We start from the raw sequence: 15050 nt of genomic DNA, 5'->3' as shown, positions 1-15050 counted from the left end.
ACACAGTATTTGTCTATGTATTCACACATGTATTTAGGTTTCCGATCAATACAATTCTAGCGTGAATAATAAACATTTATCATGAATAAGGAAATATAAAATAACAACTTTATTATTGCCTCTAGGGCATATTTCCTTCAGTCTGCACCTGAATACAGCCACATGGGGTGGTCGTGTGCTTGCAGTGGCTGGATGCATCGACTGAGGAACACCTCCAACAGATCCAAGCTTGTCACGCTGCCCCGGATCAACTCAACAACACCTTCTACCAAGATCACCACCTCAGCTTTCTCCTCCTCGTCCACAGTGAGCGAGCGAGGAGCTTTGAGTCTCGCCAACAAAAAAGGAGGAAGGCCAGTCTATGAGCCAGGGGTCGGAATGTCGTTGCAGTAAAACCAGGTTGACTGCCAACCCCTAACTGACTCGGGAAAGGTCATGGAAGGGAAAGCACTTCTACCTCTCATCTGGACACCCAAGCCCCCACACAGCTGGATCACGTGGGTCCTCGCGTCACTCGGATTCGCTTTCTTAACCGACTGAGAGCGGCATGTGAAGATGTGTTTTAACAACCCCTAGTGGGGGTGACAACCCAAGAATTTTTCACACATTCAGACAAAAGCAGCGAGGTATAATATGGCATTCGAAGGGAGATGGTGGATTTGCGCACCGAAGAAATTCAAGAAACCACGAAAAAAACGGATGAGGGGGAAAGGAAAAACCTCTCTCCACGTGAGTGAGGAGGAGGACCCGTTCCTCAGGGCGCGGTGCAGGCTCGGTCTCCCCCTTCCGGCAGCATCCAAGAATTGGGGACCAGCAGGCCGTCGGCGGTGATCCCCTCGAGGTCCCCCGCCATGACCATCGAGGGCAGCCAGTCGCCCTGGATCCAGCCCGGCGGCAAAGTGGGCCGGGAGCTCGATGCTTTCTTCCCCTTGGCCATCTTCTTGGCACGCTCCAGCTTCGCTGTCTTATCCTTCGCCATCTCTGCGGTGGTCATCGGAGTCGAGCGGGGCGGTGCGGTGCAGGGGCGGAAGAGGCAGAGAGTCAAGGTGGAGAGGGGATACAGAGGAGAGCACTGTTGCACGCCTCGGCCGTGCCGACCTTTATACCCGCACGCCCGAGTCACTGACCTGTGGGCCAGCAGGATCCTAGCGCACCCCACAACCGGTGCCTGCTTGATACGTGGCGATAAAGGGGGAGCGAAAATCGAGGAGCCCCTCCCCACTTAAGCCACTTACCACGCTGCAGCCGCCCGCACGCTTCTCCAAATTTTCGAATCCCACAAAATCCGGGATATGGCAGAGCAATCAATCACTTCAGAGATATCCACATTCATTTGGGTCGGATCCAGTGCTCAACGACTCGCAGCTTGTCTCACTCAAACACTTCACAAGCCGGAATTGATCGAGGCGATTGACAAAGGACCTAGCAGCACTGTACCTACGACCTATAAGAAATGTCTCTGAGGCATCAAGCCTGGTCAGAATCAGCTTCAATCCTTTCTCACTCGAACCCCGATTGATTCGGGGGCTAATGACGATGACATGTACCTAGGGTAGGGTCCTAGGCCTGACCTACACGACCTACCCAAGGAAACTACATATGAGCATCCATTACATAGTTAGAAAGGAGGTGTCGACTGGAATGACCGCAACATGCAAGTCACTCGAAACAAGATCCACTCGGTTACTCCACCACCACTCGACTGTCCTGGTTCACTCGGAGTACCTGGATTCACTCGAAGAACAGAAGACCTAGAGCCACACCAGGATGGCAACGGTCAGGCGATCAGTTCTTCATTGTAATGATCATTAAATGTAGGTGTTATCAGTAACGCCTGCACCTTTACTGTCTCATTGAACCCTTGCGTTACGGAGTCCTGTGAGGGGCCAGCGGACTCTATATAAGCCACCCCTCCACTCCCGCAGAAGGTTTCGCACCCACTTGCGTTTTGTATGTTGTATGTAGTATCTGTCGAAACCGAGAGTATGTACGTGTAGTATGTAGTATATAACAATGATTAGCTAGTATATATACTAAGTTTTTGGTAGTATGTACCCTTTTTTGAGTATGCTCTTTTTTATGTACAAATATGTACGTATTTCACAAATATAACAAAAACTATGGGCTCATATGCAATTTTTTCATGTAACTTGCTTTGAAATATCTTAGATATAGTATATGAGCATATTTAAAATAATAGAATAGTATATATAGTATCACATGGTAGTATATGAGACATGTGTGGTAACTACCAGCGGGTGGTAGGATGGATATATATATATATATATATATATATATATATATATATATATATATATAATTTAACATCCCCAGAAATATTTTCCACCTATATATATTAATCGGTAATACCCGGTATTACTCGATATTCACCGAAACCCTTCCGGTGACCCCGAAACGCTTCCGAACCTCTCGGAACCATTCCGGATATTAATAAAACTATTCCACAAATATATTCTCATTACCCCCGTGCCACTAACACTCAGCAGATCATAATTACCTTAAGCTTGTAACCCTGTAGGTTCGGTAAATCATAGACATGAACGAAACCCCTTCGTTCAATGACTGATAGCGGAACCGTGGACATCCATATCGGTACCTATGATTACACGAATGATATTCGAGTGAACCTTTAATTATCATGTGATGTTCCCTTTGCTTCGCAATACTTTACAAAACCTGGTGTGCATCGGTGTCCTCCTGAGTCATCACCATGCTCACTATACCGTTGCTCCCCTTACCATTGTTCTTCTTTCTCGTTGACGTGTTCCAGCATCCCCGTGACGTAGTCACCTGTGTCTGGACAGACGATGATGGATGCCGTCACACCGAGAGGGCCCTAAGAATATCTCTCCATCGTCGGAGGAGCAAATCCCACTCTCGAGCTATCCGGTCACTTGTCAAACTTTTCAGTGTGCCAGAAAGTTGTCATTATGATTAGCTTGTTACAGAGGATGTTTGAGCAACCCCAAAGCCCACCGTCCGGTAGGAAGTGATCGAGACACTCTCATGGTCTGTGGAACTAAAACACATGCTAACACTCCATATTATAATAAATGATTTCAGACGATATAATCACATAGTATAACAGACAAGCATTGGGTCGATTCAATATGGTCATTCTTCCAACGTCATAATCTCAAAGTTGTTTTAGGACTATCATTTAACACTTTAAACAACATCCGAAGATCCAGAACACATGATCACCAACAACACTTGAGCAAGTCTTAGAGGCGAGACCGGGAACCTGTTGTTACTGTTTATCATTCCACGTGTGCATATGAGTTTTCCACTGAATCGCATATTCCAGGAACATAGCAGTTATATCATGGAATATAAACTCTTAACTATGAATATGGAAATATAATAATACATTATTATTGCCTCTAGGGCATATTTCCAACAAAGTCAACATTTAAAATCATCGGGACGGCTCAAATCTCTCATGCCGGCTGGCCCTTCGGCCGGCTCCCTTCGCTGGAGGCCGTTTGGGCACAACACCTCGCCCGGGCCGGCTCGCAGCATCTGGCAGTCGGCGGGGTCAGCGCCCGTCACATCCAGCTGTACCAAGCACAGGAACAAGACACCCTCTACGACGTGAGGGCATGGCTACGGTGCTGCTGGTACTGCTAACCAAGGTAACCAATGCCCGGACGACCTGGCACTGTAGAAGCCTTGTGCCAACCACCCCATGACACCATGGCTTACATGCTACAGTGACAAACAGCCGGCAGGACCCAGCAGCCAACGGGCCCCATGGCTAATAGGACCCCGCAGCCGGCAAGCCCCACTAGAGGCCAGAGACGCTGGCAGAGGGGTCCCACCCTTACTTGTCGGATATTTTGTAACCCGGGAGGCCCAAGTATAAGACCTCCCAGGAGCCCCCCTAGGAGGGGGTCGGCTCATTCACTCCACCACACACACACACACACGTACTCGAGGGAGATAGCAGAGCAAGAGATCTCTTCTTCCTCCACTGATAAAGCTCCAGGAGCAACCATGTGCACCTTGTGTTCATCTTAGTGATCCTTGCAGGAGTAGGGGTGTTACCTCCATACGAGGGCCCTGAACCTGGGTACGTCTCTATGTCCAGCAGTGCTCGTGCCTAATCCCACATCGCCGTCGACGCACATAGCCCCCTAACCAGGCGAGATAAGCGACCCCATGGCATCTGTCGTGCAAATACCACAGCAATCTTAGAGGGGTCCTCAGCCCAGCCCAAAGGGTCGGTAACCGACATGCCGAACACCCCCTAATCTAGGACTCTGTCAACAAGCAACACGAATATGCAAATGAAAAATGAAATTGTACTTATCGTTCAAAAGATATAGAAGATTCAAATATGAAAGTCAAAAGAGAAAGCATGGAAGGAGGGATGGGGGAACTGCCAAAAGTTGCGCGCATGAACCCCATCTAAAGTAATTAAGAGTTAAAGCACATGAAAAGAGCAAAGCAGTCTTTGAGTCATGAGGCAATCGGGCGGCCGCAAATATGCGTGCCCCCACACCTTGGTGCTAAAATCCCCTCCCAATGCTAGCTTAACCCTACAATAGAGTGCATCACTCAAACTAGCTTAGCCTACAAAAGACTACGTCACTTAAACTAGCTTAACCCTAGCCGCAACCCAATGTTAGCACTGCTCCTGCACTCACGCCTCACGCCGCTGCTGGTCGGCCTCGCCTCCCGTGCTCTATGGACCTTGAAGGTGCGATGGATCCTCGTTACTAGACGGTGGGGGCTCCCATTCTCTTTTTGTTAGGTTTAGTGTCGTTTCTGCTATGTCTCCGCTCGGGTGGTGCGTTTAATTGGCGCTGGTGGACGACGCATGAAAGTTAAGTTTCATTATATCTCGGCATGCGGTGTCCTACTGTTGAGGAGTTCTGGTTGAGGAGTTCGCCGGACTGGTAGGTACCCCATACCCGCCAGGCGTCTTGGTTGGGACCTCATGTCTTAGATGTTTAGGTTTGGCTGCGATGTCTGTTTGGTATTAGGCCCAGGCTATCTGCGCCCCTTCATCAACTGGATAGATGTAGCGATAGTTTGTTGCTTAGACGGAGGCTTTAGTCTTACTGTTGTATGACTTTGTAAGGTCTTATGAGAATAATTAATAAAGTGGCCGTATGCATCGCCCAGATGTAGAGGCCGGGGTCATCCTCCTTTTCTTAAAAAAATATCTCGGCATGCGGTGCGTACTGATGCAACCGGCGCTGGTGTGTCAAGGTTCATGAAGTTGTGCTGACAAGAGATGGTTGTTTCTTCATCGTTGTCGAGGTTGTTTGTGCTCCTCCTCCTAGCTCTTTCGTAGTGTGCATGGGTAGATTCCTGGTTTATGTTCTTTCTCTTTGATCCAGATCATGCCATCCAGGACGGTTCAAATCCAATGGTGGCCTGGGCACGCTTGATGCAAGTTGATGAGTTTATGTCTTCCTTCTGCGGGTGTTGCTATGGAGATGGAGGAGGGAGCGCACTAAAAGGAGAAGACGGCGAGGTCGACGAGGGTGCTTTGTGTGTAATTTTGTATAATTTCTTGTTTATGTAGGGGTTTGTTTATAATGTACAAAATAGTTGTCCATCCTAGCCCCAACCCGCTGCTTTTGTATTCCTTAATTTTTCTTAGATATATACAATAAAATGATTGCCAGTTGTTTGGTCTCACAGTGATGAACAATTTCATCGCTAATTAATTTATTGGGGTTAGTCAACATACTACTTGCCTGCCACCAGATGAAACATACACTCTCAAAATCACGCGCACAGTCATCATCAAACAATAGAAACAACAGAGAAAATACTTTCTCACAAACTTGCTTTATTCTAGGATAACAAAAAATACAATCAATTATCATTAACTACATACGCGGACCTGGCTAAGCACGTAGCCACTCGACAGCACAGCTAGCCGCCCAATCGTCGGTGTTGTTGATACCACTGACCGACTGACGGGTTGTGTGGAACCCGTCACTGATATGTTACCATGGACAACCTACCGTTTCCCCGTAGCAGTGACCCTACGGCCATATTGCAACTTGCAAAGATATTTCTCTTTGTTCTGTCATGGCGTGGCATGGCATCAATTTACTCGACTTGCTGTCAGTCCGAGGTTAAGGACAAGATTGCCCATAGATCTCATGGCCATCCGTCGTGGCTCTGCATCTGATTTCATTTCCATTTCACACGTGCTCTCAAAAAATCTCTTCAGCTTCCCATGTTTCAGACGTGCCAACTTACTATCACCATCGCGCCGGGGCGTCATCATACGCCGGTCGCATCTAGCCTCCAAGATGAAACCTAGAACTGCAAGCAATATATAATTACATAGATAATCGTCCATTATTAACTGGCACTGTCGGGAGAAATCTACACACGCAACTCGCTGTCGATCTCACAAAGCTCTTTCTTTAAGGATAATAGAGTAAAAAATGTAGGATCAACTGTTAACTACACAGGGAGACCCGGCTGAGCAGGTAGCCGTTCGACAGCACAGCTACGCAGCCGCATCACCGAGTGGGTTTAGTCAACTGCCTGCCTTCAAAAAATCAGGACAGCGTCCCTTTCTTATCATCACATTTTTTTCGAGATAATACACAAAAAATGAAAAATGAAAACAACTACTCCCTCTGTAAAAAACAATATAAGAGTGTTGAGATCACTACAGTAGGAGTAATGATTAACAATTAATTAATCATAAGGAGTCCTAGTCCTAGAGAGTAGAGAGACCTAGCTAGCTAGCTAATTAATCAGGTAGGCATTCGACAGCTCAGCCAGGCAGCTGCATCATCCAGCGAGTATATATTTGTAGTTGTACCCATCACTCTTCTCACAATCTTACAGCCCAGCTAGCTAAGCTAGTGGAGCATTGGTCCCTGAGAGCCAGCACAGCTAGCACACCACCAGCAGCATGATATATATGGGAGCAAAAGCTGGATAGATATGTAGATACGTGGATCAAGCAAAGCATCTTAGTTTAGCTTAACCCAGCACCCACGCAGCACAAAAAAGCAGCACCACTGGTAGATCGATTGCTCGATCAGCTCGATCAATCGAGGTGTCTTGAGTTCCGGCTCCCATGGCGAACTACCGGCTCGGCGGCGGTGGCAACGGGCACTACGAGATGGCGGCAGCAGCGGCTGCGGCATGGAGGGAGCCGGAGAGCCCGCAGCTGAGCCTCATGAGTGGGTGCAGCTCCCTCTTCTCCATCTCCGGCCTGCGGGACGACGACACCGACCTCCACCTCCTCGCCGGCGCGCGCTCGCTGCCGTCCACGCCGGTCTCGTTTGGCGGGTTTCCTGGCGGCTATGAGGTCGACATGGAGCTGCGGCAGGGCGGTGGCAGCAGCGGCGAGGACCCGAGGACCATCCGGATGATGCGGAACAGGGAGTCCGCGCTGCGCTCAAGGGCCAGGAAGAGGGTACGTACACGAATACCCACATTCCTTCGTATATACCTATGGAATTGCATAAGGAATTCTATCCTTAGCTCAAAATTTGATTTATTTTGGTTTCAAAATTCGGATTCTTATTTACAAGTTCAATGCTTGGATCTTCTATGCTAGTTCAAAATACCTTGTAACTCAAGGTAAACCCAGGTAAAACTTTGAGCATATTACATGAAGAGATTCACTAGTCCCCTTTTTCCAAGAAAAAGGAGATTCACCAGCTAGAAAAACAAACACTACTTTAATCAGATTCGTAGCAAAAGAAAAGTGTCCGGAGAAACTATCAACTAGTGACTAAGTTTGGTCAATGTGTTAAAAGCCAAGCCGAAAGACAAATGGAATGTGGCATCTCTTTCTGACTCTCATCATGTTGCATTCATGTCAATAATTTTTGGTCAACATGGGCTAAAAATATATTTCTCCTCTGTGATTAGTGCTCTGCTTCACCTAATACACAATCTTAAGAAAACAAGTGATTCGTCGACCTAATCCAACTCTAGCAAAAGAACAACAGAAGAAACAATATACATCTCTTGGACGGCATATATATCCTTGCATCTTGGAAGTTTGTGATCAGCTCGATTCAGACATCAATACAGAAATATCCAGGTTGTTACAAGTGAAAAAGTAACTAAATTCTTAAGTAATACTAGTCATTTGTAGTTTGTGACCAGCACACAACAAATCAGCAATACACGAATATCCGTATTGTTACAAGATAATTGTAACTAAGATTTGAGGGAGTGAGTGACTATGGCCCAGTCGACTTACAGATAGTTGTTTCTCTGTCAAGTGCTAATAGTAGTTGGATAAAAAATTCTCATCTTTTACACTAGCGTGAATCAGTAAGTCTGATGGGACGATTGCCAATGGTGACATAAGAAAATGTTTTTCCTCGGTCGACCGAGAAATAGCAAAACCGAACATGTAAGCATTGCTGGTTCCCTGTTAAGAAAAAAGTATCGCTGGTTATTTGGAGCTTATGACCAGCAGGATGGACACAGCTAAGCTATAGGCCCTGTTTGCCATCCTGGTGGACTTTCAAACCCACTTGTTTCTTAATATCATTGTTAGTTGAAAAGCATCTTCTTTGGTTAAGATGTATTAACAACATATATCTTCACTAAGTTTATATTAGAAAAATCCATAACCCACTATATTCCAAAGCTAGCACAGAACAGTTCAGCGGCACATCACCGTAGACATTGATAGACCGGTGTCAGTTCAGCTGCTGACATCCATCCAACTAACTGCTCCAAATTAACTTTGTCTTCATGTGCTCATGATTACGTTGACAAAAATTTGCAGAGGAGATAACTACTTCAAATGAACCAATAATGCTCTATGGATTTCTCACATTGCAACTTTGCAAGCATGTTCTTATCTGAAGTGCTAGCTAGTGCGGCACAAGTGTATGTGCAGTTGTGCACCTGAAATTGAGAACACGTTGATCTGCGTGCACTAGAAATTGATTCGTTTGTTTGCAGGCATATGTGGAGGAACTGGAGAAGGAGGTTCGGCGCCTGGTGGATGACAACCTCAAGCTGAAGAAGCAGTGCAAAGAGGTACCCGCACAGCAGTTAACCAATTATTACTTGATGTCTTGACACTGCTAAAATGTAATTTACACGAAACTGCAAAAAATTGCCTCACCAATGCAACTCAAAGTGCTTAGAGATACTTAATTAGTTTTCCATAACATCTGCAACATCTTACATGCAAATGCTTCTTCAATTAGCAACATATAATGTCCTTTGATTCTGTAATCTGACCACACTTAATTGTCCTTTGATTCGGTAACCTGATCGGCAGCTGAAGCGGGAAGTGGCCGCCCTCATCCTGCCTACCAAGAGCTCTCTCCGGCGAACCTCATCCACTCAGTTCTGAAAGGGGATCAGACGGCCCAAGACGCTGAGCACAGGCGTATTTTGGCAGTACAAATTTAGGAGAAAATTAATCAAACCTGTGCACATTTCGTCTACAGTTCATATGTATACCTATGTACAAGATCGATCTAAACCTATATATGCGTTGGATCTTTTCTGCATTTGTCTCTAGAAAGAAAAGAAACGGAGTTTCGTTGGTGGAGAATTAACCTTTTGTGTTCTTGTTCAGATTAACTTATCTTGCCACTTTTCCCTAGTGCTTTGCTGGGATAAAGTGTCTTCTGTCAGCAAGACAGCAACCACCATTTCAACCCGAGGCAATGCCCAGATGGTTAGGACATGATGATAAGTCTTGACCCATGGAGTTTGAGCCTACGTGGTCGCAACATTTGGTTGATGCACCACTCAACCGTAAGACCAGAGGAGTTCTCCCTCGTCACGTCTTCGAAGAATTTTATTGCTCTTTTGGCCTCTTAATTTTCTTACATTATTTATTACCATCATGGTTTGCTTTCTTTGTTATTTTCATAGTATTGTTTGTATTGTCACCGGACAACTGCATTACACTCGGATAACATTTTCTTTAATTGGACAGTTGTTAAATGGTACAATAAGCGTAGGTCTGTTCTATTTAAAATTGAGCAAGAAAAGGGTGGGTGCAAAGTGCTCATGCCATTTTGGAATGTAATGGAAGCACTCTCTGAATGGCTATCATGTTATCCCGGCGCCCGCCTTACCACATTTGTGCGCTCAGCACACTTTAATGATAGCGGAAGGAAGAACTTTTTTCACGTAACAATTAACAAATAGAGCATGTTGCAATTCGAAACACCTCATTCGGTATTGTTTTGCAGACAATTTTTTTACTGTTTATTGGCACAGAACAACGGGTACTTCAGGCCATGCTTCACACCTTGTACTGGTTTGCTATTATTATTTTTACTTTCTTGTTGAGAATCAGAAATGGCGACGACTGAGAGCATCTTCAGCCGCGCCCTCAAGAGGCCCCCCCAAGGCCATTTTTTTGCGCCGGCGCCGAAAAATCGGCCCAATCGCGCCCCCAGGATCTCGTTTATCGCCGGTTTGGGCCGAAATAACAGCCGGCGTACCCGAGTAGAACCCAAGCCCCCGGGGGGTGCCGGGGAGAGCCGGCCGAAGCGAAAAGACGCGTGGGTCCGCTATTTCGGCGAGACAAAGACCTTTTCCCGCCGATCACCCCGCTTTTCCCCCCTCCGTTTCGCTCCATCTCCCCATACTCCCGCCCTCTCCCGCCATTCTCCTCCCTCTCCCTCCATCCGGCCTCCATGCCGCCGAAGAAGTACGCCACCCCTCGCGCCTCCACCGATGCCAGCGCCGCCTAGCCGAAGCAGAGGAAGCCGAGGGCGCCGCCGTCCAAGCCCCCGAGCATGTCAAACGCCGACTGGAAGGCGGAGGTTCAGCGCCGGGACGCTGTCACCACTGACCGGCGGAATAGGCTCAACGCCAAGAAGGCCCGAGATAGGGCGGCTCCGGCGGCGGCGACTGCCTTGGCTGAGTAGGCGGATCGCGCGGCGGAGTAGGCCGAGGCGTCTCGCGCGGGGATGATGAACCAGCCCAGCGGCCACGGACCGCACGCCTGGAGCCAGCAGAGCGTCGGGTTGCCGGCTGGATTCTCGGCGTCCCACTGGGGCTGCGCGCCCTCGCCTGGCTACGCCGACGGCGACGCGCACGACGGGTTCAACCCTAACATCACCTTTCCACATGGCAACCCAGCCCAGCGCACGCCCTCGCCCGCGTTCGCCGGCGTCCAGTACCCCCCGTACTCCGGGCCGGCTACCAAGCCGAGCCGGCTACCGCACGTCTGCAAGAGTCCATCGAGCATTGCATCGCCGACGCCAAGACCCGAGCTGCCCTGAGGGAAGAGAAAATTAAGGCGCGATGGTCGGCGTTGATGACGAACAACGCCATCAAGCTCGACCTGCTTCGGACCAACGTCGCCGCGAAGAAGAGGAACACCGACCTGGCTTTCCTGATGGGTGGGGGGGTGGACATGCTCCGGAGGGACGACGAGCAGCTCAAGGCGTGGTACCTGGCGAAGCGCAGCCTCATCCTGAACCAGATGCCGTCGACGGTGGCACCAACTCCCACGCCGACCCCAGCGCCACCGCCAAGCCCGAGAGATGATGCCTCCATGACGCCCAGCACTGAAGCCGCCGACGCCGACCAGCCCGCGCACGCCGACTCCTCCGACGCCGGAGGCCGACGCCGCCGTTTGATGCATTACCTACGCGTCCTTTCTTTTGCACGCCGAACTTTTTATTGATCGCTGAACTGTGGCAAGGTGATCGCCGATCGCACGGGACTTTTGTGGCGCTGATCACCCGACTTGTGGCGTTTTTTGAGTAGCTGGAATGGACCAAGTTCGAATTTACGACACCTTGGGGGCGGCACTTGGGGGCGTGGCTGGGACCTAGATCGCCCCCAAGGCCTAAAAATCGCCGGGCGAGCGCCCGGAATAGCGTGCGCTGGGGGGGCCAAACGAGTGGAGATGCTCTGAATACTCGGTTTGTCAATCATGATTCAGCAAAATGTAAAAGGAAAGTGATAAGTGGTGCTATGCGTACAACAAACCTACGTAATACTCTTCGGGTGCATGAGTCTGAGTCCGCTTCTCCTCGCTTTCATCGTTGGGTACATGGGAGAATTTACCGTAACCGCACCTAGGGCACATGCCCGAGCTCTGAGCTGATACGTACAGGAGCTTCGGTGACCCCTACGTCGAACATGGTGGCTGGAACAATGAAATTTTCAAGAAGATGGTGACTTGTTGCTTGTTGGGCTGAATAATGTGTGCCTCCCATCGCTTAGTCCTTCACGAATGTTATATATCACTTATAGCGAGCAGTACCATACTGCTCCTTAGCAGCAATCACCGAGTGGGCTTGCCCACTAACAAATCGTGTTTGCCGAGTGGTTTCCAGAAGGTTCCCGGGAGCTTCTCACTTGGTTTTGTGAAGCTTCTGGGCCGGTTTGTTTTTGTTTTCGTATTATCTTTTCTTAAGTTCATTTGTTTCTCTTTCTTATTTTCCTTTTGAAAATTTCACGGGTTTTTCTAATTTGTTTACTTTTTTTCAAATTTATGAACATTTTTTGAATTCATGACACTTTTATGAATTTGCAAACATTTTTCTACATTCACAAACACAGTTTGAATTTGTATTTTTTTTAATTCATGAAAAATTTCAGCCAATTTGACGTGAGCCATCCATTGGAATCAAACAACCAACATGGAAAAAATTCCTAAGGATTATAATCCTTTAAAAAAAATTTGAAAATCATTTGAACCAAAGAAGCTCTAAGTTACTTACAAAATGTTTCAGTTTTCAGCCGATTTGGCGTGAGCCATCCATTGGATTCCAATCCAACGGCTGCTCTTTCGTCTTCTGCTCCCAACCGTCATTGTTCATCCTCTTCCTCTAGCACAACAAGCAATTTCTTCCCAGCTTCCTCCTGCCTTTCCTCTTCAGCAATGTTGCGGCAAGCCGCATAGTCAGCACCTGCTGCAAGGTTCCGGAAATGGTGATGTGGCAGTCGTTCCCATCTGTGGGGAAAATTAAATTTTCTCGAAACATATTCAAGTAAAAAAATTGTTTTGTATACCTCGCTGATAAGGATAAGGATCCAACTATGTAATTTGATTGTAAATCCGGCAGATGGTTTGAGATATTATTTTCCTCTCAAAATTAGTTTTAATTGCACCCATGTCGTCATGTTAACGTTCTCTTGTGTGTGTGTTTTTTTGAAATGGAGGTATACCCCCGGCCTCTGCATCATAATGATGCATGCAGCCCTTTTATTAAAAATTCAGAAAGTATCACCACAAAGGTCTTACAGCTCGCAAACGGAGCAAAGCACAGGATATAAAACTGAAAAGTACAATCGGACAAAGACAACCGGTACGGTGATAATGAGGACAATCTCTCTAGACTCCTATCCTGTTATGCGACCGCCATCCGAATCGGTTGAATATAGCCCGAGCCACCATCTCCCATTGGTTGCACCCAGTAACCAAAGGCTCCCTGGAGTCCATAGGAGTGAGTAAGGACCACGTACGGATCCAAGCTGTAGCTCTGAAGATAACCTGCAAAAAAGTTAAGTTGTGTTTGGTGAATATCATATCGTTTCTGCAGTTCCATATAGCCCATACTAACGCACATATTCCAATCCGAATACGAGCTGCCGTGAACTGTTCAACCCTAGCTAACCACGTCCCAAACAAAGACGCAATATCTACGGGGGGTTGATATTAAAAGCTATATGAATCGTCCTCCAAAGTAACTTGGCAAGTGGGCATTCAATAAATAAATGTTGTATTGTCTCGTCTTGAGCACAAAAACAACACCGCGAGTTACCTACCCATCGCCTCTTAAGTAAGTTGTCCTTTGTGAGTATTACTTGCTTGTGAACAAACCACATGAAAATTTTAATCCACAAAGGAACCTTAATCTTCCATATATTAAGTGACCTTAAGATGGGGCCAGAATTAATCAAATCCGTATAAAATGATTTCACCGTAAATATCCCATTTTTAATTAACGTCCAGTGTGTGGAGTCTGGCACGTTGGAGAGTCGAACTTCAATCAATCTCCGAATCAGGTGCATCCAGGCTGTCCATCTCTCACCCACTAACGTACGTCGGAACTGTAACGTTCTCTTGTGTGCAGCTTACAGTTTCTTATGTGTTCCGGATGGCGGATGTGCATGTTCACCTAGCATGTCGCTTTTTGCATGGCAAATCCGAAGAAAGCAAAAGCTCCACTTGCCAATCACACGCTCATACAACCGAGGAAGGCAATGTCAGCGGTGTCGAGCTCAATAGGTTCCCCAACAAGCAACGCCTGGTTCTCGGCAATAATTGTGAAATTTCAACCCACACTTGACACCGATACTGACACTGTGGTGGTGTTTGCCCTACTAACGTTAGATTATGTGTTTATTTCTCTGAGAAACTTCGTGAAGTTGATGGTCGATGCAACTTGCTTGCAAGATGCTCTCCGCATATATGCTTCTTTTTTTTCGCGAATACGCAAGCTGCATATCTTTATATTGATAGAAGGAGAAAGTAGCATGGGATTACAACGCATACAGGGCCATGTACGCAGGAGGCATGGTGTATGAGCGTCGGAGCAAACTAGGAACAAGGGGTCTGCTCAGCCCTAATGTCTAACCTAGTAGCTACTTGCCAGGGATGATGTTAAGTAGCCCTTTGGCGCCTGCCTTTGCCCATAGGCGCGCCTCATCTTTGATGGTGTCGGAGACGAGGGTGAGCGAGGGAGTGGCTCGGTCGAAGATGCACGTGTTGCGGTGTTTCCAGAGCCACCATGCCGTTAGTATGATGAGGGAGGAAAGGCCTTTTCGCACGGGGCGAGAGAGCGGTCGATGCAGGAGGACCACCAAGCTTGGAAGGGGGTGTCCTCAGATGGAAGATCGACGGCCATGCGAGCCCAGCTGAGGATTTCGTGCCAGATCTGACGCGAGAACGAACAGGCCGCGAGGAGGTGATGCATGGTCTCGAGCTCCTGATCACATAATGTGCACGTGTCCTCGTGTGGCAAGCCGTGGCGGGCGAGCCGCTCCGCGGTCCAGCAGCGGTCTTGCATGGCAAGCCAAAGGAAGAACCTGATGCAAAGAGGCGCCCATGGACGCCAAGTGAGCCGCCAATGCGGATCTTC

The 15050-nt window shown here is 47.7% G+C and overlaps 1 protein-coding gene across 1 annotated transcript; it reads left to right on the top strand.

Annotated features, from left to right (window-relative positions):
- Window positions 1-6834: 6834 nt before the first annotated feature.
- Window positions 6835-9933, top strand: LOC123170191 (protein FD). Its single transcript, XM_044588022.1, has 3 exons — window positions 6835-7426; window positions 8941-9018; window positions 9266-9933. Exons 1-3 carry the CDS (start codon window positions 7085-7087, stop codon window positions 9338-9340), a joined length of 495 nt encoding a protein of 164 aa, XP_044443957.1. The 5' UTR covers window positions 6835-7084; the 3' UTR covers window positions 9341-9933.
- Window positions 9934-15050: the final 5117 nt, after the last annotated feature.

This window comes from Triticum aestivum, chromosome 7D (assembly GCF_018294505.1).
Source record: "Triticum aestivum cultivar Chinese Spring chromosome 7D, IWGSC CS RefSeq v2.1, whole genome shotgun sequence".
NCBI lineage: Eukaryota > Viridiplantae > Streptophyta > Magnoliopsida > Poales > Poaceae > Triticum > Triticum aestivum.
This window is presented reverse-complemented; position numbering and strand designations above follow the sequence as displayed.